Source organism: Aristolochia californica, unplaced genomic scaffold (genome assembly GCF_029961685.1).
Source record: "Aristolochia californica isolate CCGP_79_NKW_82.1479 unplaced genomic scaffold, dmAriCali1.0.hap1 SCAF_1, whole genome shotgun sequence".
Lineage (NCBI taxonomy): Eukaryota > Viridiplantae > Streptophyta > Magnoliopsida > Piperales > Aristolochiaceae > Aristolochia > Aristolochia californica.
The window spans coordinates 6,630,293-6,644,848 of NW_027181770.1; the positions used below are offsets into that span (position 1 = coordinate 6,630,293).

At 36.8% G+C, this 14,556-nt stretch overlaps 2 protein-coding genes across 3 annotated transcripts; one reads left to right on the forward strand and one right to left on the reverse strand.

The window, feature by feature from the left end:
• The first annotated feature begins 33 nt into the window (after window positions 1–33).
• Window positions 34–1,257, forward strand: LOC137957803 (uncharacterized protein At4g14100-like). The gene is made up of 2 exons (XM_068805203.1): window positions 34–653; window positions 958–1,257. The coding sequence occupies exons 1-2, from the start codon at window positions 176–178 to the stop codon at window positions 1,122–1,124; spliced, it is 645 nt and encodes a 214-aa protein (XP_068661304.1). The 5' UTR covers window positions 34–175; the 3' UTR covers window positions 1,125–1,257.
• A 199-nt stretch (window positions 1,258–1,456) lies between these two features.
• Window positions 1,457–14,468, reverse strand: LOC137944225 (uncharacterized). 2 transcript variants are annotated; one of them, XM_068789831.1, is made up of 16 exons: window positions 13,814–14,468; window positions 12,333–12,427; window positions 12,065–12,178; window positions 10,797–10,901; window positions 10,637–10,708; window positions 5,084–5,196; window positions 4,866–5,000; window positions 4,712–4,780; window positions 4,155–4,242; window positions 3,968–4,039; window positions 3,758–3,858; window positions 3,238–3,355; window positions 2,654–2,713; window positions 2,469–2,528; window positions 2,128–2,238; window positions 1,457–1,843 (listed from the first exon to the last, which is right to left on the reverse strand). In XM_068789831.1, the coding sequence occupies exons 1-16, from the start codon at window positions 13,908–13,910 to the stop codon at window positions 1,736–1,738; spliced, it is 1,518 nt and encodes a 505-aa protein (XP_068645932.1). In that variant the 5' UTR covers window positions 13,911–14,468; the 3' UTR covers window positions 1,457–1,735. The 2 variants fall into 2 exon arrangements, with proteins under 2 accessions (XP_068645932.1, XP_068645941.1); XM_068789840.1 differs by lacking the exon at window positions 2,654–2,713.
• Window positions 14,469–14,556: the final 88 nt, after the last annotated feature.

The following is a 14,556-nucleotide window of genomic DNA, read 5'->3' on the forward strand; positions in this document are numbered from 1 at the left end:
TTGATGTCTGAAATCTTCCGGCAAGATAACCGCGTCGCCGGACAATATTGGAAGCAATATTGGAAGCGCAACTTCGTCGCAGTGGAATTGCTAAAATATCACTTCTTCCAATGGATCTATCCCCATTTGCCTTCTCTGCTTTTCCCACTTTTCTTATCCTGCATCCTTCGTCGTGATGGCGAAGACGACATCTGTCGCCTGGGCCTTGCTACTCCTGGTCCTCTTTCCCTCCGTTTTCTGCTTATTTCCCTCGGGCTCCAACGACCCACCTCCGACCCCAGTTCCATGGCCGCACCAATTCCACTCCATCCTCTTCATGAACTACAGCGGGTCGCTGCAGCTCATCGACCTCTGGTACGATTGGCCCAATGGCAGGAACTTTAACATTATACAGGACCAGCTGGGCCAGCTCCTCTACGATTTGGAATGGAACAATGCAACCTCCTTCATCTACACTTTGGACGAGAGGAAGAAGTGCAGGACCGCGCAGCTTGAGGTTGGGATCCTCCGCCCCAATTGGCTCGATGGGGCTCGCTACCTTGGACAGGAGTACGTGGATGGGTTTCTCTGCAACGTGTGGGAGAAAGTGGACTTCATTTGGTATTACGAGGATGTTGTCACCAAAAGGCCTGTTCATTGGGTCTTCTACACTGGTAATTCACATGGGAACTTTGTTATTTTGTTCCTTTTCTGGCCTGAAGCCATAATTTTTATGTGTTCTCCAAAATTTGGTTTGCCATGCTGTGCCTATGCTTCATTGTCTTTGGCTCCGCTTATCGCGTATCATCCTTGTCATCAAGTTCAGATTATGATCCTCTTGAAGCCAATTTTTTTCTGCAGTTATACTGTTCAAAGTTCTTTATTTTCTTTATCTTGAGCCAATTTTTTCCTAGATGTAAATATGCGACGACCTGGTATTTGGTTGGGAATATAAACCATACACGGTGATTTTTGCAGGAAGATCAGCTCATGTTATGACATTTGAGGTTGGTGCGGTGCTGGTGGATGACAAATGGCAATCCCCTGTCTACTGTTTTGAGAGAAAGGAAGAAGATGAACCAACGCTGCAATCAGTATCTGCAATAGCAGAGAGAGAATTGAGAAGCCTGTATAAAAAATGCTGATGCTGTATCGTGACAACTAGCAGAATCTCACCCAGAACCATATTAGTTTTTCACCCTGAATTCGGTGCTTTCCGAGTTTGATGAAACAGCTATATAAACTCGGTGAAATTACTCAAATTTCTTGAACGAGAATGCCAACTTGAACATTCCAACAGTCCTATCTGTAATCATCCCAACTGGCCGGAGATTTGCTCCACACAGGACAGTTGGAATGTGGAGCAAAAACTCCGGCCTCGAAAGCTCTTTCAAGGGCCAAAAAGACAGAAGCGTTCAACATCTCAAATGACTCCCTTAGACCTCCTTCACTTCTACAACTAACAAACCTTTCATAATTAGGATGGGTAACATATATAAGAATATTACTGAATATCTCAAAAATGTCACCTATCATTTTCACGATAATTACACAAAATCTGTAGGTAGGAATAGCTGAAGTGGAAGGATAAACCATTTGAAGAAAACCAAACCTTTACAAGAGCTATCCAACAGTCTAGTGACGTGCATATGCACATAATGCCTGCAAGAAACACATTACAAGATTGTAGGAATTTTCATCAAGAGATGAGATGTCTACATTAAGGTGAAAGATAAGCTTCCAGCTTGTTCAAGTTCTACACAGCAGCAGCTTGTTTTGCTTTCATCACCAATTCTTCTGTAGTGATGCCTATGATCTCATTTGCACGCTTCAAGCCAACACAGTAAACTCTTCCAAGAGAATCCTGAATTGAGAGTTATGTCTCACGAGTTAGAAGACAGAGGACATTGTGAAACCCAAGTGCTGCATGTACTCGCAGAATGAAAGGGTGAGGGTGATATGTTTTCCTTCCAGGATATTTATGATAAACCATAGCTGTCATCATCATGCAAGCTTACCAGAAACAGATGCCCAAATTTATAAGCAGACACATTACATATATATGAATAAAATGTTTTCAAGACGAACAGGAACGAGAAGGAAAAGGATGATTGAAAAGCTTAATGAAAATCAGATATGATCACTCACTTGAGAAACTATCCCTAGCTTCTCTAGTTTTTGTACAGCATCTACCACATCAAAATTGCACTTCTCACCGAACTCCTCTAAAATCAATTCTTCACAACGAAGATCAAGATCCTACAAATAAATCACACAAATTAAACGGTCAGAAATCCTTCAAATTATTATTGTTTTCTTCAACTACAGATGCATTGCATCAGTTTTTTTATTTATTTTTTGAATGTCAACTACACATGCACACATCTCCCTTACCCCCATATGACCTTCATATCAGTTACTATTTATCTGTGATTTGGGTGAATATCAAAAAGATAAAATACAAGCTGTTTAACTTTTTGTGTTCATACATGTAGTGTAGCTTTACCCTGCTCCATCAAAATAAAGAACGAAATGATGACCTCCTTCACCTGCACAAATAAATAGCAAGATGTTAACTCCATGTGTAGATGCAATGTGATGGAGAATTCTTGTTAAGAAAAAAATGTACTCCATAAATCCACTGAATCAACTGAATCAGACTGGGGATTTTCACCATCTTGAAGAAGAAATCCTTGAATTGGCTAGGCCCCTCAGAATCTCCTGGTCCCACACCCTGAGATCAGTGAACCGGCAGGCAGATAAACTCGCCAAAGAGGGTTTTTTTTCTTTCCAAGCTGAATATTCACCAGTACGAGAACCTCATCTAGTTTCTTGTTTTCAGGATTGTTATATCATTTATTTTAAAATTTTCAGTAATCTTTAGCTGTTGGCCTCACCCTTCTTTAGGATGGCCTCGTGTCCTCATTCTCTCATCAATAAATTCTATCTTGCATTTTTTAAAAAGAAAAATCTTTTTTTTTTTGTTCTATCTTAAATGAGTGAATGTTATTGATGAAGAAATAAACTACTAACAGAAAAAGCTGTCTACAAAGAGGACAAGCTATACAAAGACCATTGACAGTGAGTGTATCCATATCAAGTGAATCAGCAAGAAAGTGTGCCGAGCAAGAAAGAGTGAGTTCAAGCAGTCAAAAAAAATTGCCCAATGAGTTGGCTTGTTGAAAGGAGATACCGACTCCAAACCCAGATAATTTGATAATGAGCCTTTGGAAATACGATAAGGTGATTGGCAACTACCTCCTGTTGAATCACATCATCACACATGTGAAGCAGTGTTCCTCTCCCACTATCCAACTGTTTGTCATACATTGATTGTGTGATTAGGTTTTGATAAGCTGCCATGTTTTGCTGGAACCTAAGTGAAAGAAAATGAAACATTAAACGTGTTAGCTTTCAAAGAGGATAACGACATTGGATCCTGTCACAAGCGCAACTGCTAGTAGATGGCACCAACAAAAACACCACCTACTCGACCCACCAGTTATGAAATGCCCCCTGCCTCCCCACCATTCATAATGGCAAATTTTCTTTTCATAAAATTTCATTGATCTCTTCAAATCTTGAACGCTAGACGACTCAAGAACTCCAAAAAAAAACCCAACTATGGTAAGAGTGCTCAAATCTGAACACAGTTCAGATCTGGTTTCAGTATCCCAACCCCAATCAAGCATCAAAAGGATGCTATGGCCTAATTGGACATGGAGATGAATCACAACTAGAAAAGTCCCATTACCAGGACATAAAATGAAACACTTACGTGAAGTAGATTTTTGCACAATAACCAACAACTCCAGAAAGGATTGCTATAATCACCCAAATATCGGCTTTGGGCATCTCAAGTGAAGTAACAAGTGCAACCTAAAAGAATGAAAGAGATAAAATATATATACATACCTGTCATCTTAAGTTCAATAATAGAAAAAGAATAAAAGAATTTTTTGAAATAAAAAACTTTTAAATGACTGACCAGTCCAACAATGGTGGAGATGAGAAATTTAACCCAGTCCATTGGAGTTAAGCTTGGATTTTTCTTCTCTGGCTGCTCATAGGAAGAGAGGAGAAAAATAATTCCATGTCAGCCACTATATATACTTTTCTATGCTCAAATAAAGCCTAGGACCTACAATCCAAAACCATTTACATAAATGACTCACCAGAACCAATTCCATATCAGCCATGGGGATGTTTTTGAAATGTTTTATATAGATTCCTCGCTCTGTGTTTGTTTTTGTACTAGCTCTTCTGAAATTTTTACATAATCAGCAGTGGAATGAGACTGTAAAAAATATCTGTATCTTAAAGAAGTTAATAAGTCAAAAAAAAAAAAAAAAAACACTTCCAGATCATTCTAAGATCAACAAGTTTTTGGAACTTTACAAACTCAGAGAAAGTTTTATAGTCATCTAGAGACAGTCCACTGCATCAGAATCAGCTTGTCTACAAGTGGACTATGGCGTCATGGATAATGCACATGCAAATGTTAAACAAACTACATCAACCTGGTCATCCAATGAATAGTCTTTAAACGATGTTCTATTGTATTAAGAGATAGATCCTAACAATTCAAACAGTTGGCCCACTTAGAGTGTGAACCATGAATAATTAACAGTGGAACCACACAAGTCAAAATCAAATCAAACAACCAATTCTCAGAGAAATTTAAGGTCACGATAACAGCTTGTCATGTAGAACCAGACTAGACAGCTCTTACCTATATACCACAATCATCCGATCAAATGTTGGTTCCTGTACTGTAATCTTACCAAGCAAATTCTTCATGCTGCAGGACACTCAGAGATGAAACCTGAGTTTAAAGCTAATTCCAACTAAGTCAAAATATTCATAATGATGGAATAAATGAGAACCTAAGTTCCATATTTTCTATACGAATCCGTTCCACAAATAGGTCTTCCTCTTCCATATCAGCTGTTATTTCATCAGTTTTCTTTGAATCTTGCCGAATTCGTGAGCTTGTTTTTCTGGAAAGGATCTTTTGAATCCTGAAAGACCCAAACCCATTCAAAATTATATAAACACTTAAGAAGCAAGAAATTATACCGTAGCAAAAGAAAACAGACCTTACCTAGTCACTCTGAGGAACCACGCCCAAAGACGAGAAATGATCATATCCACTTTCTCCATTAAAAAGAGGTCAGATGTACGATCAATTCCAATGCCTCTACGGAATATAACATACTTCAACGCACAAGAAATACCAGATTACCATAATATTTTAAAAGAAAATAAACATAAATGTAAACAAAGTAAAGAAATTCAAAATAAAATGAAACAAAACAAATAAATGGTACAAGAAAACAAAGAAATGATAAAGAAAAGTCAAAATTAAATGGTGGTTCAAGTAATGAGTATCAAAGGAAACAGTTTGAGACACCAAATTAGCTAAATGGTTTATGTCAAAAGTAAAAAGAAGAAAGGTTGAAGAGAGAGAATGAGAAGGAGAGAACTTGGAGAAGAGAAATTGAGAAAAGAAAACTGAAAATTTGTGGCTGGACTTCCTCCAGCTTCTATTTATAGATTTAGGGTTGAGTAGGTGAGGTCAATTTACAACATTGCCCCCACTTTAAGTGAAAACTATAATTCTCTATATCCCTTATTCTACATGTCTCCTTTACATGAAATTTGGTCTGTAGACATAGTTTGACATGTAGAATAATATTACATTAAGAAATATAAATAGTGACAAGGTAAAATGACCAAAATACCCCTGTTCTTGTTTTTTAATACTTCCCCTCAAGCTAGAGAGTATATGTCGAACAATCCCAATTGCGACAGAAATTTAGGAATTCATGCTTTCCCAGTGCATTAGTTAGGATATACGCCGAGTTGATCACCAGACTGAACATATAGAGTAGTTATTTCTTTCCTCATTACTACATGTCGGATGAAGTGACAATCTACCTCTATATGTTTTGTTCTTTCATGAAAGATTGGATTATTTACAATAAAAATTGTTGCCTAGTTATCACAATACATAGTCGTAGGATCCTGTTGATTGAGGCCAAATTCTTAGACAACAGATTTTATCCACGTTAGCTCACTGGTAGTGTGGACCATTGCTCTATATTCCGCTTTTGCACTGGACCAAACAACAACATTCTGTTTTTTACTTTTCCACCTGACTAAAATTCCTCCCAAAAATACATAATGTCCAGTGGTTGATTTCCTGTCAAGCTTGGAACCTGCATAATTAGCATCAGAGAAAACTTAAATCTTCAAGTGATTATTAGATTTGAAACGAAGACCTTTTCATGGTGCTCCCTTTAGATATCTCAAGATTCTTTGTGCAACCTCTAGGTGAATTTTACATGGATGCTCCATAAGCTAGCTCACTAGACTCACTACAAATGAAATATTTGGTCTAGTCAATGTAGCATAGATGAGTTTGCCCACTAACCTTCGATACATTGTTTTATCTTGCAATTCTGGACTTTGATCATCATGAAGATCAAATCCTACTTCCATAGGTGTATCCACAGGTTTAACCCCCAAAAGACCATATTCTTGAAGCATATCAATAATATATTTCCTCTGAGTTAGTGTTGTTCCTTCTTTGCTTCTCGCTACCTCAATACAATTGACCCAGATCCTTAGTCTGAAAATGATTCGCCAACTGGGATTTAACTATTTCAATACTTGATCTATCACTCCCAAATAGAATGACATATATATATACCAGTAAGATAATAATTCCTGATGATCGTTTCAGAATAAATAATGAGTGATCACAATGGCTTCTACGAAATCCCATGGATATAAGCACTTGGCTAAAATTTTCAAACCAAACTCACGAACTCTGTTTTAAACCATAAAAAGTCTTCTTTAGACGACATACCTTATGTGTCTTCCCCTGAGCAACATACCCTGGAGGTTGTTCCATATAGACTTCTTCCTCAAGGTCACCATATAAGAAGGCGTTTTTAATATCTAGCTGGAATAGAGATCAACTATGATGGACTGCAACAGAAATAAGTATACGAACAGAGGACATGAGAGCAACTGGAGGAAAAGTCTAAAAAACATCCACCCCAAATGTTTGTGTATACCTTTTGGCAACAAGATGGGCCTTATACCGTTCAATTGATCCATCTAAGTTATATTTAATAGTATAGGCCTATCGACATCCAACTATAGCACCACCTGGAGGTAAGTCACATAACTCTCAAGTCCTTCTATCTGTTAATGCTTCCATCTCAACATCCATGTCATTCTTCCAGTGAGGTTGTAACAAGGTCTCCTGCACTAAAGAAAGAATAGTGCAAGTGGATATGGATAAAACAAACTTACAATAGTTATCAGACAAGGAATCGAAGGAGACAAGATGAGATAAAGGACGGTGGGTACCTTTACGAACACCTTTCCGAAGGGTAATAGGAAGGTACAGATCACTTACCTCAAGATCAAGAGACGATGAAGAGTCATGGTTGGATGTGAGGAGGGGGTTTGGATCAGAATGAGAAGGTTGCTATCGGCGCTAGTATACCTGTAGTAGTTTTTTAGTAGGAGCATCTCGTAAAGCTGGAGCACATTCATCAACTAGAAGAGGAATAACTGGAGTAGGTATAGAGGGTTTAGGTGGAATCGATTCAAATGTAGAAAATTCAAAGAAGGAAACATCCCCAAAAAAGGTAACATCAGTAGAAACAAATGTTTTTCTCATAGATGGACAATAGCCTTTAAGTTCAAGAATACCCCAGAAAAACACACTTGATAGACAGCGGACACAACTTATCCTTTGACTAATAAAAAACATGTGCAAAACATACACACCTAAAGACCCAAGGTGTCACTAGAAACAAAGGTGCAATAGGTAAAACAATCTGAATAGGGATCTTGCCATCAAGCACAGAAGACGTCATTCTATTTATAAAAAAACATGCAGTAAGAACAACCATCACCCCAAGTCTTAGGTGCATTCATGTGAATCAGCATAGTACAAGCTACCTCAAGTAAATGACGATTCTTGTATTCAACAACTCCATTTTGTTGTGGAAAAACACACAAGAAGTCTGATAAATGATTCCTTGTGACTGACAGAAAGAGTCAAATTTAAGATTCATAAATTCAAGACCATTGTCTGTACGAAATATATGGATAGAAGTTGCAGATTGATTCTTTATTTCATTAAAAAATAGCTGAAAGACATCAAAAGCTTCAGATTTTGCTCGCATGAGAAAAATCCAAGTATATCTATTGAAATCATTAATAAAGGAAATAAAATACCTATGACCAAACTGACTAGTCACATGACAAGGACCCCAGACATTTGAGTGGACAAGCTCAAAAGGTTTACTAGTTTTATGAGATGAAATAGGAAAGGAACTCCGGTGATGCTTGCCCAATTGACATGACTCACATTGGAAAGTAATACTAGAAGGAAGATCTAGAACTAATTGAATCAGTTTTCCTAGAAATGAGATGACCAATTATCTTCCTCGTCATGAGATCTTGAAACACACAATGAGTATGGTAAAACGTGAGAGAACAATTCATAAAATTAGCCACTTGAATGACAGATAACAGATTTAAAGGAAATTTTGGAACTAACAATGCATATTGAGGTGAAATAAAAGGTTCGGAGGTAACATTTCCCACTGCTTGTACTAGTGAAACTGACCCATCAACAAGATTAACATGCCTAATGATAACAAACTCTTTTAAATTAAAAAATAATGAGGACATACCTGGAATGTGTTTTGTAGCACTGAAGTAAAGAACCTAAGATGGGGAATAAGACACTGAGAGTGTAGACATACATGCAGCCGGATTCGTATGTGTCAAGGATGCAGGGGAAAATAGATAGTTGTGCCATACAATGAGAAATCTTTTGTTGCTGTTGTGAGATCTGTTATTGTTATTGGATCAATTTTTGTAATTCAACTGGAGCACCAGGTGGGATTGTATTTTCAGACCCTGGTGTTGTACCTTCATGTATACTAGCATTTGCCCATGTAAGCTTCCCAATTCTTTTCCAACATGTATCTGAGTAATGATTGGTGCATCCACAGTGAACACACTTGCGCTCAAATTTACCATCTCCTCGGCCTTGTCCTTTGCTAAAATTATCTCTAATAAATTTCAACTTTTTTTGCCCTTCAAGTACATTGTAATAGATTTAGACCAAGCAAGGTAGTTATCACCATTCAACCTATTAGAGGTGATAGTGAAAATATCTTTACCATCAAGATTATATGACCCCTTCGTTGGAGTGTAAACCTCACAGAGTTGGTCATATCAGATATTGAAGATCAAATAAACCCTTCAAAAAGTTCCAAATCAACCAGTTCAAGTGTGCCCCGCCACTTAAAAAAAAAAAACACAATTAGGGCAATTATAAGATGTGCGCATATCAAACAGTCCAGAAAATCCAACAAAGGGATTAAAATCAGAAGAAAAAGTGCATTGTAACCTGCACCAGGGTGGACGTCAGCAAGTGTGCAGATGATATCAGCAGTTACAGTTTTGGAATTTTGGCACACACTTCCAGATTAACATAAAAGAGCCTCTTTTGGTAGTTTAGAACATCAGAATATGTTCTTAGAACAGTAGGGCCAGTAACCCTAGGGTTATGGCAGAGAAAAAAGGAGAAAAAATTGGATTTTTACTAACCAATAACCAAAAAACCTAGAAAAAGATCTTCCTTTATATATATTTCTGCTTCAAAAAAGAGAAAAAACTCACAAAGATCCTTCCCAGATGCGATCTATTGCTTTGATACCATGTAAAAAGTAAGAAAAAGAAAGGTTGAAGAAAGAGAATGAGAAGGAGAGAGCTTGGAGAAGAGAAATTGAGAAAAGAAAACTAAAAATTTGTGGCTGGACTTCCTCCAGCTTCTATTTATAGATTTAGAGTTGAATATAGGTGAGATCAATTTACAACATTGCCCCTACTTTAAGTGAAAACCCTAATTTTCTATATCTCCTATTCTACGTGTCCCCTTTACATGAAATTTGGTCTGTAGACATAGTTTGACATGCAGAATAAGATTACATCAAGAAATATGAATAACGACAAGGTAAAATGACCGAAATGCCTCTGTTCTTGTTTTTCAACAATATATTTTTAAAATCAATTCCACCAAGATTGATTATATGTAAATCATCAAAAGATGTCTGGGAAACAATGTGATAGTCTAGTGTGTTACCACAGGGAGGGTACACAGACACGAAGTTAAAGAAGAGAGATATACATCAAGAACACTTGTAAAGTTCTGTGTAAAGACTATGCAACTGATGCACATAGTGTGTATTACTGTTATCAGGTAGAGGGCCCCAGTACACAAAAATATGAAGTATCCATGAATACATACAGCAGAAGCCAACTATAGTTTGAACCTCAGCCAAAGTACATTTTCAATTCTGTTTTTAAACTGCTGTGCAATGGTTTTGACATGCACATCAATACAACGTACCAGATATATTAAAGCTAATAAGTGGTCGGCAATTAAGCTATTTTTGCAGCTTTACTTACTAAACTTACAGAGGTGAAAGATAACCATCCATACGAGACAGTTATAAAAAACAATAATTGCAAAAAATATTTAAAAAGCAGGGAAACTGCAAGAAAAACAAACTCTAAAATAAAGGAACTTAAATATTCTTAAGATTTGATGCAGTACCTTATCTGAAAAGTTTGGAAGCTTTTCACAAGGATGATTTTGAAAATACGTCTTCAAAAGCTTTTTATCAAGCTGTATGCACACAAATTTGTGAACTTAATGCATACATAACACAAACATATTGACATAAACCAAAATCTGGTAAATGGACATTGAGAACCTTTGACTCGTCAACTGTGATCGGAAGATTCAGGAGATATTGCCCAGAATGTGCAACCTCGATCTCCTCATCAGTCACTATTTTGAAATTACTCTTCTCCATTACCTGCAAAATAGGAAAAGGAAAAATCTGAACATCTTCAAAATCATGCCACAAAGTACATGGACCATCATAATGATGTAATCTACAAGATGAATACTGCATGCCCAAGGCAAGGTCTATCACCATTTGGATTGGTTTATCCTTCCAAACAATGCCTCAACTGTTCTATCCCTTCTCATGATGATGAAGTACACCTTATATCAGACGAGTGAAATAATCCAAGTAGTGGAATTTCTGAACTCTGACCTCTATATAGGACAACCTGGTTTGATTGCTTGGACTATTGCATTTGCGGGTTTACAGGACTCTCTTCTCAGGAGATCAAGTCCTAACTTTCTATTTAGTTTTTAATTATGAACATGTACATATGTAAGTCACGTAATCTGCTTCGCATGTAAAAGAAATTCCACAATCCAAGAACCACGGAATAAGTCATTAGGACTCTTGAGCTCTATTATTTAGCATAGAGGTGTAATTGTTATGCAACTCAAAAGAGAAATCAGTGCAGTATAAGTGGGGGGATAGTAGTCTTCTGAAAACAATGACTTAAGTTACCAAGAAAGATAATGGAAAGTCAACAGTTTTGAAAGGGTTTTATCTCCTCACTCTGTGGATGGTACGTCTCTCCCTTGGATTTTTTTGCCCACTTGTTCTTTCCTCTTCTAAACTTCCCTGTTTTACAAGAACCTTCTGAAGTAGTACAGACAAGAACCTTCCTATAATTTTTTATCATCTTAACGTAGGATTAGATCAAGTATAGACTTTCACAAAAAAAAAAAAAGACAATATTGCTCTTTAATTAAACAGAATAATTTTTGCCAATAGTGGTTTGCACCTTGGTTATTTACTTAAATTTACAGCTTCCAATTTCAGGTTACTACCACACTCGGTACCAAACTTATTAAATGATGAAGTAGGCACTTAGAGGCTATCAGTAAGATATCCATAATCTCACAATCCGGAAATAGCACAAACTTGTACTGAAATTTGTTCTTATCTTGAAAGTAGACAAACAGAACAACTTCCTTACTACTTCTGCAAAAGCTTTTTGAAACTTGAAGTTCTATTACAGAAATCTGTAGTTAAACTTCTGATGAACTTTATTAATGACAAGACTTGTCTGGCACAATAAATATGGAGGATTAATTGAGGGCTTAGTGGCTGACCTGAAAAAAGTATGTCAAGAAATTTTGTTCAAGAACATCAATCTCTTCTGAGGAAAGAGTTTGTTGCTGCAACTTTTGAGATCCATAAATTGGATCAAAGAGGGAATGCAGTTGCTGGAAGCATAAAAATTCCCCTTCAGTACACATCCAAAAAAAAATGGAGCAAGAAACAAAATGCTTTACTTATAAATGGCAGAGCAAGTAAAACTATAATTGAGCCACATTATGGAAGAATGGTAGTATGATGGGAACTTGGAGATAACCATACCATTAGATCCTCAAATTGCAGAAGATACCAAGCACGTATGGTGTACTCAACCCTCTTACATAGTTTCAAAAACTCAGCACGATCACTAGCTTGTTCTACAATATAATGGAAAAGGTAAAACATGCATATTTGCAAGCCTCAAACATAGAGAATATGACAAATACAAAAAAAAAAAAAAAAAAAAAAATTAAAGAAGGGTCTGCAAAATATAGTTGTGACCTCCAAAAAGAAATTTATTATATCTGTAAAATACTCGCATCACAGTTGCTTGGGAATCAATTACATAAAAAATGCAAAAGGTTTATCAAGGACAACAAAGTAAGCATGATCACTTAATTCAATACAGTGACACATAAAACAAAATTACATCAGAAGCCTTCTAAATTTAAAAGATTATCATGCTTCAAACTTTTGGAATTGAAAAACAGTTACTTCATAAAAATATAATAAATAAATAAATAACAATAGTAAACACTGAAAACAATAAGTTTGAGAACTATGCTCGGTTTGATCTGAAATATGTACACCATAAGCAAAATCGAGATAAACCAACCCCAAGAAGATATAGCCAATATGGAAAAATATTTTTCTAAGAAAAGCTTCATGACTATAGAAGTCAAAAGAGAGGAAAAGTTTGTTTACTGAGGAGAAAAAAATATGAATTACTTAAAAAAATGAAAGCTTCAAACCAAGTGAATATAAAAAAAGGATGCCAGAACAAAGACATTTAATTTAAACAGGAAAACCCATAAAACAGAACTTTGATAAAAATGATACTGTCATACTACAGATAACACGGTTCATCCACACTTCTGCCATCCAGTTTATAATCATAACAACGGAGTGAATAACCTACTGCAGTTTCAGGAAAAAAATTCAAAGAAAGGATAAAAAAATTAAAATCATTATATCAATTCATGTCATAGCTTGAACCAGAATACTTTTTTCTTTGAGATTCATGAACGAAAACTACCAAGGACAAAATACAATACCAACAATATGCAGTTGCAAGACCAAAATACATGGACACATCAACCAATTGTTGAATCACAGACCCAGCGCAAAATGAAAAATGATGAAAATTAAAGAACAACAATCAGAATAATTTGGCAAACAGAACTGGAGATGGTTAAAGGAAAGCACACGTTGCTATACAGGGAAATTATCCAGGGAACAATGCCCAAAAACCCTGGACCAACCGAATCATAACTTTCAGAAAACCAAAATACGTCGCTTTGTTCAAACTTGAAAACCCATAAAAAAATACAAATGAATTAGGTAAGTTGAATGAAGCACACGAATGAAGCTCTAAACATGAAAAGTTAATCAGTTCAAACACCAAAAACCAGAGAACCTACAATCATTACAACGAAATCCCGAATAGCCAAAAGAGAAACGTCTTAGAACTCATTTCCCAACAAAGATAAAACAAGAAATGATCCTTAAGTACCTAAAAGTCTGGCAAAGAATGAGATCCATACCTATAAGGTAAGCCAATTTCAAAATGAGTTTGGGCTTCAGAATGGGAACTACAGACTCCCGCTCCAGGCGTATGATATCTTTCTTATGTCCACTCATCCTTGACAACAATCAAATAAAACAAGGAAAGACCAAACGAAGACAGACGCTCTGCGTGACTGAACACAAACCGCAATTTAAAGCCAAGCTAAAGATGCGCCACAGCAAGCAGACGCTCAAATACGAGAAGTGCAATCTAGAGTTTCTCCACAATCCCTCCAAGACACGATGCTCCGCAGACACGAAAATGTCAAGAAATTATGAGACAGTAAATCGATCCGGCGACGGGTTTGTAAGACTTCTCGCCGTTTGTTCTTCCAGGTAACGTTCACCTCATTAGATACAAGGAGTTAATACACTGACAATGCGTTACTATGAGAAGACAAGCTCTAAGCCAGACCCGCTACTAGTTCTTCTTCTGTGTCTTCAGTCTAACGGCTGAGTCGGCAGTTAATTAACCCTCGAAGAACCAGAGGAATGAGAACACTTGGGACCCTGAGTGACTTCTCACACGATTCTCATACAAGAATCTGTTACAAAAACTTCAAACTTCAGCCTTTAAAAAATTAAAACAGAGAAATATAAAACAATTCAGCAACGACACCCGAGGGAGGGAATATCCGGAACTCCAGCAAGGCAACCTAGCGCCTCAGAAGGCTGAATAAACCCAGAAAGCGTGGAGGGCTCCCTGCGCCGGCCCTCTAGC

Excerpts from the sequence above, each read along its gene's own strand:
- LOC137944225 (XM_068789831.1), bottom strand. The coding sequence starts at position 13,910 with ATGAGTGGACATAAGAAAGATATCATACGCCTGGAGCGGGAGTCTGTA. Across the intron at positions 2,714-3,237 it reads ATGATGTGATTCAACAGGAG|GGTGTGGGACCAGGAGATTC; the intron begins GTAGTTGCCAAT and ends CACTGATCTCAG. Across the intron at positions 2,239-2,468 it reads AGGGTAAAGCTACACTACAT|GATCTTGATCTTCGTTGTGA; the intron begins GTATGAACACAA and ends ATTTATTTGTAG.
- LOC137957803 (XM_068805203.1), top strand. The coding sequence starts at position 176 with ATGGCGAAGACGACATCTGTCGCCTGGGCCTTGCTACTCCTGGTCCTC. Across the intron at positions 654-957 it reads TCATTGGGTCTTCTACACTG|GAAGATCAGCTCATGTTATG; the intron begins GTAATTCACATG and ends TGATTTTTGCAG.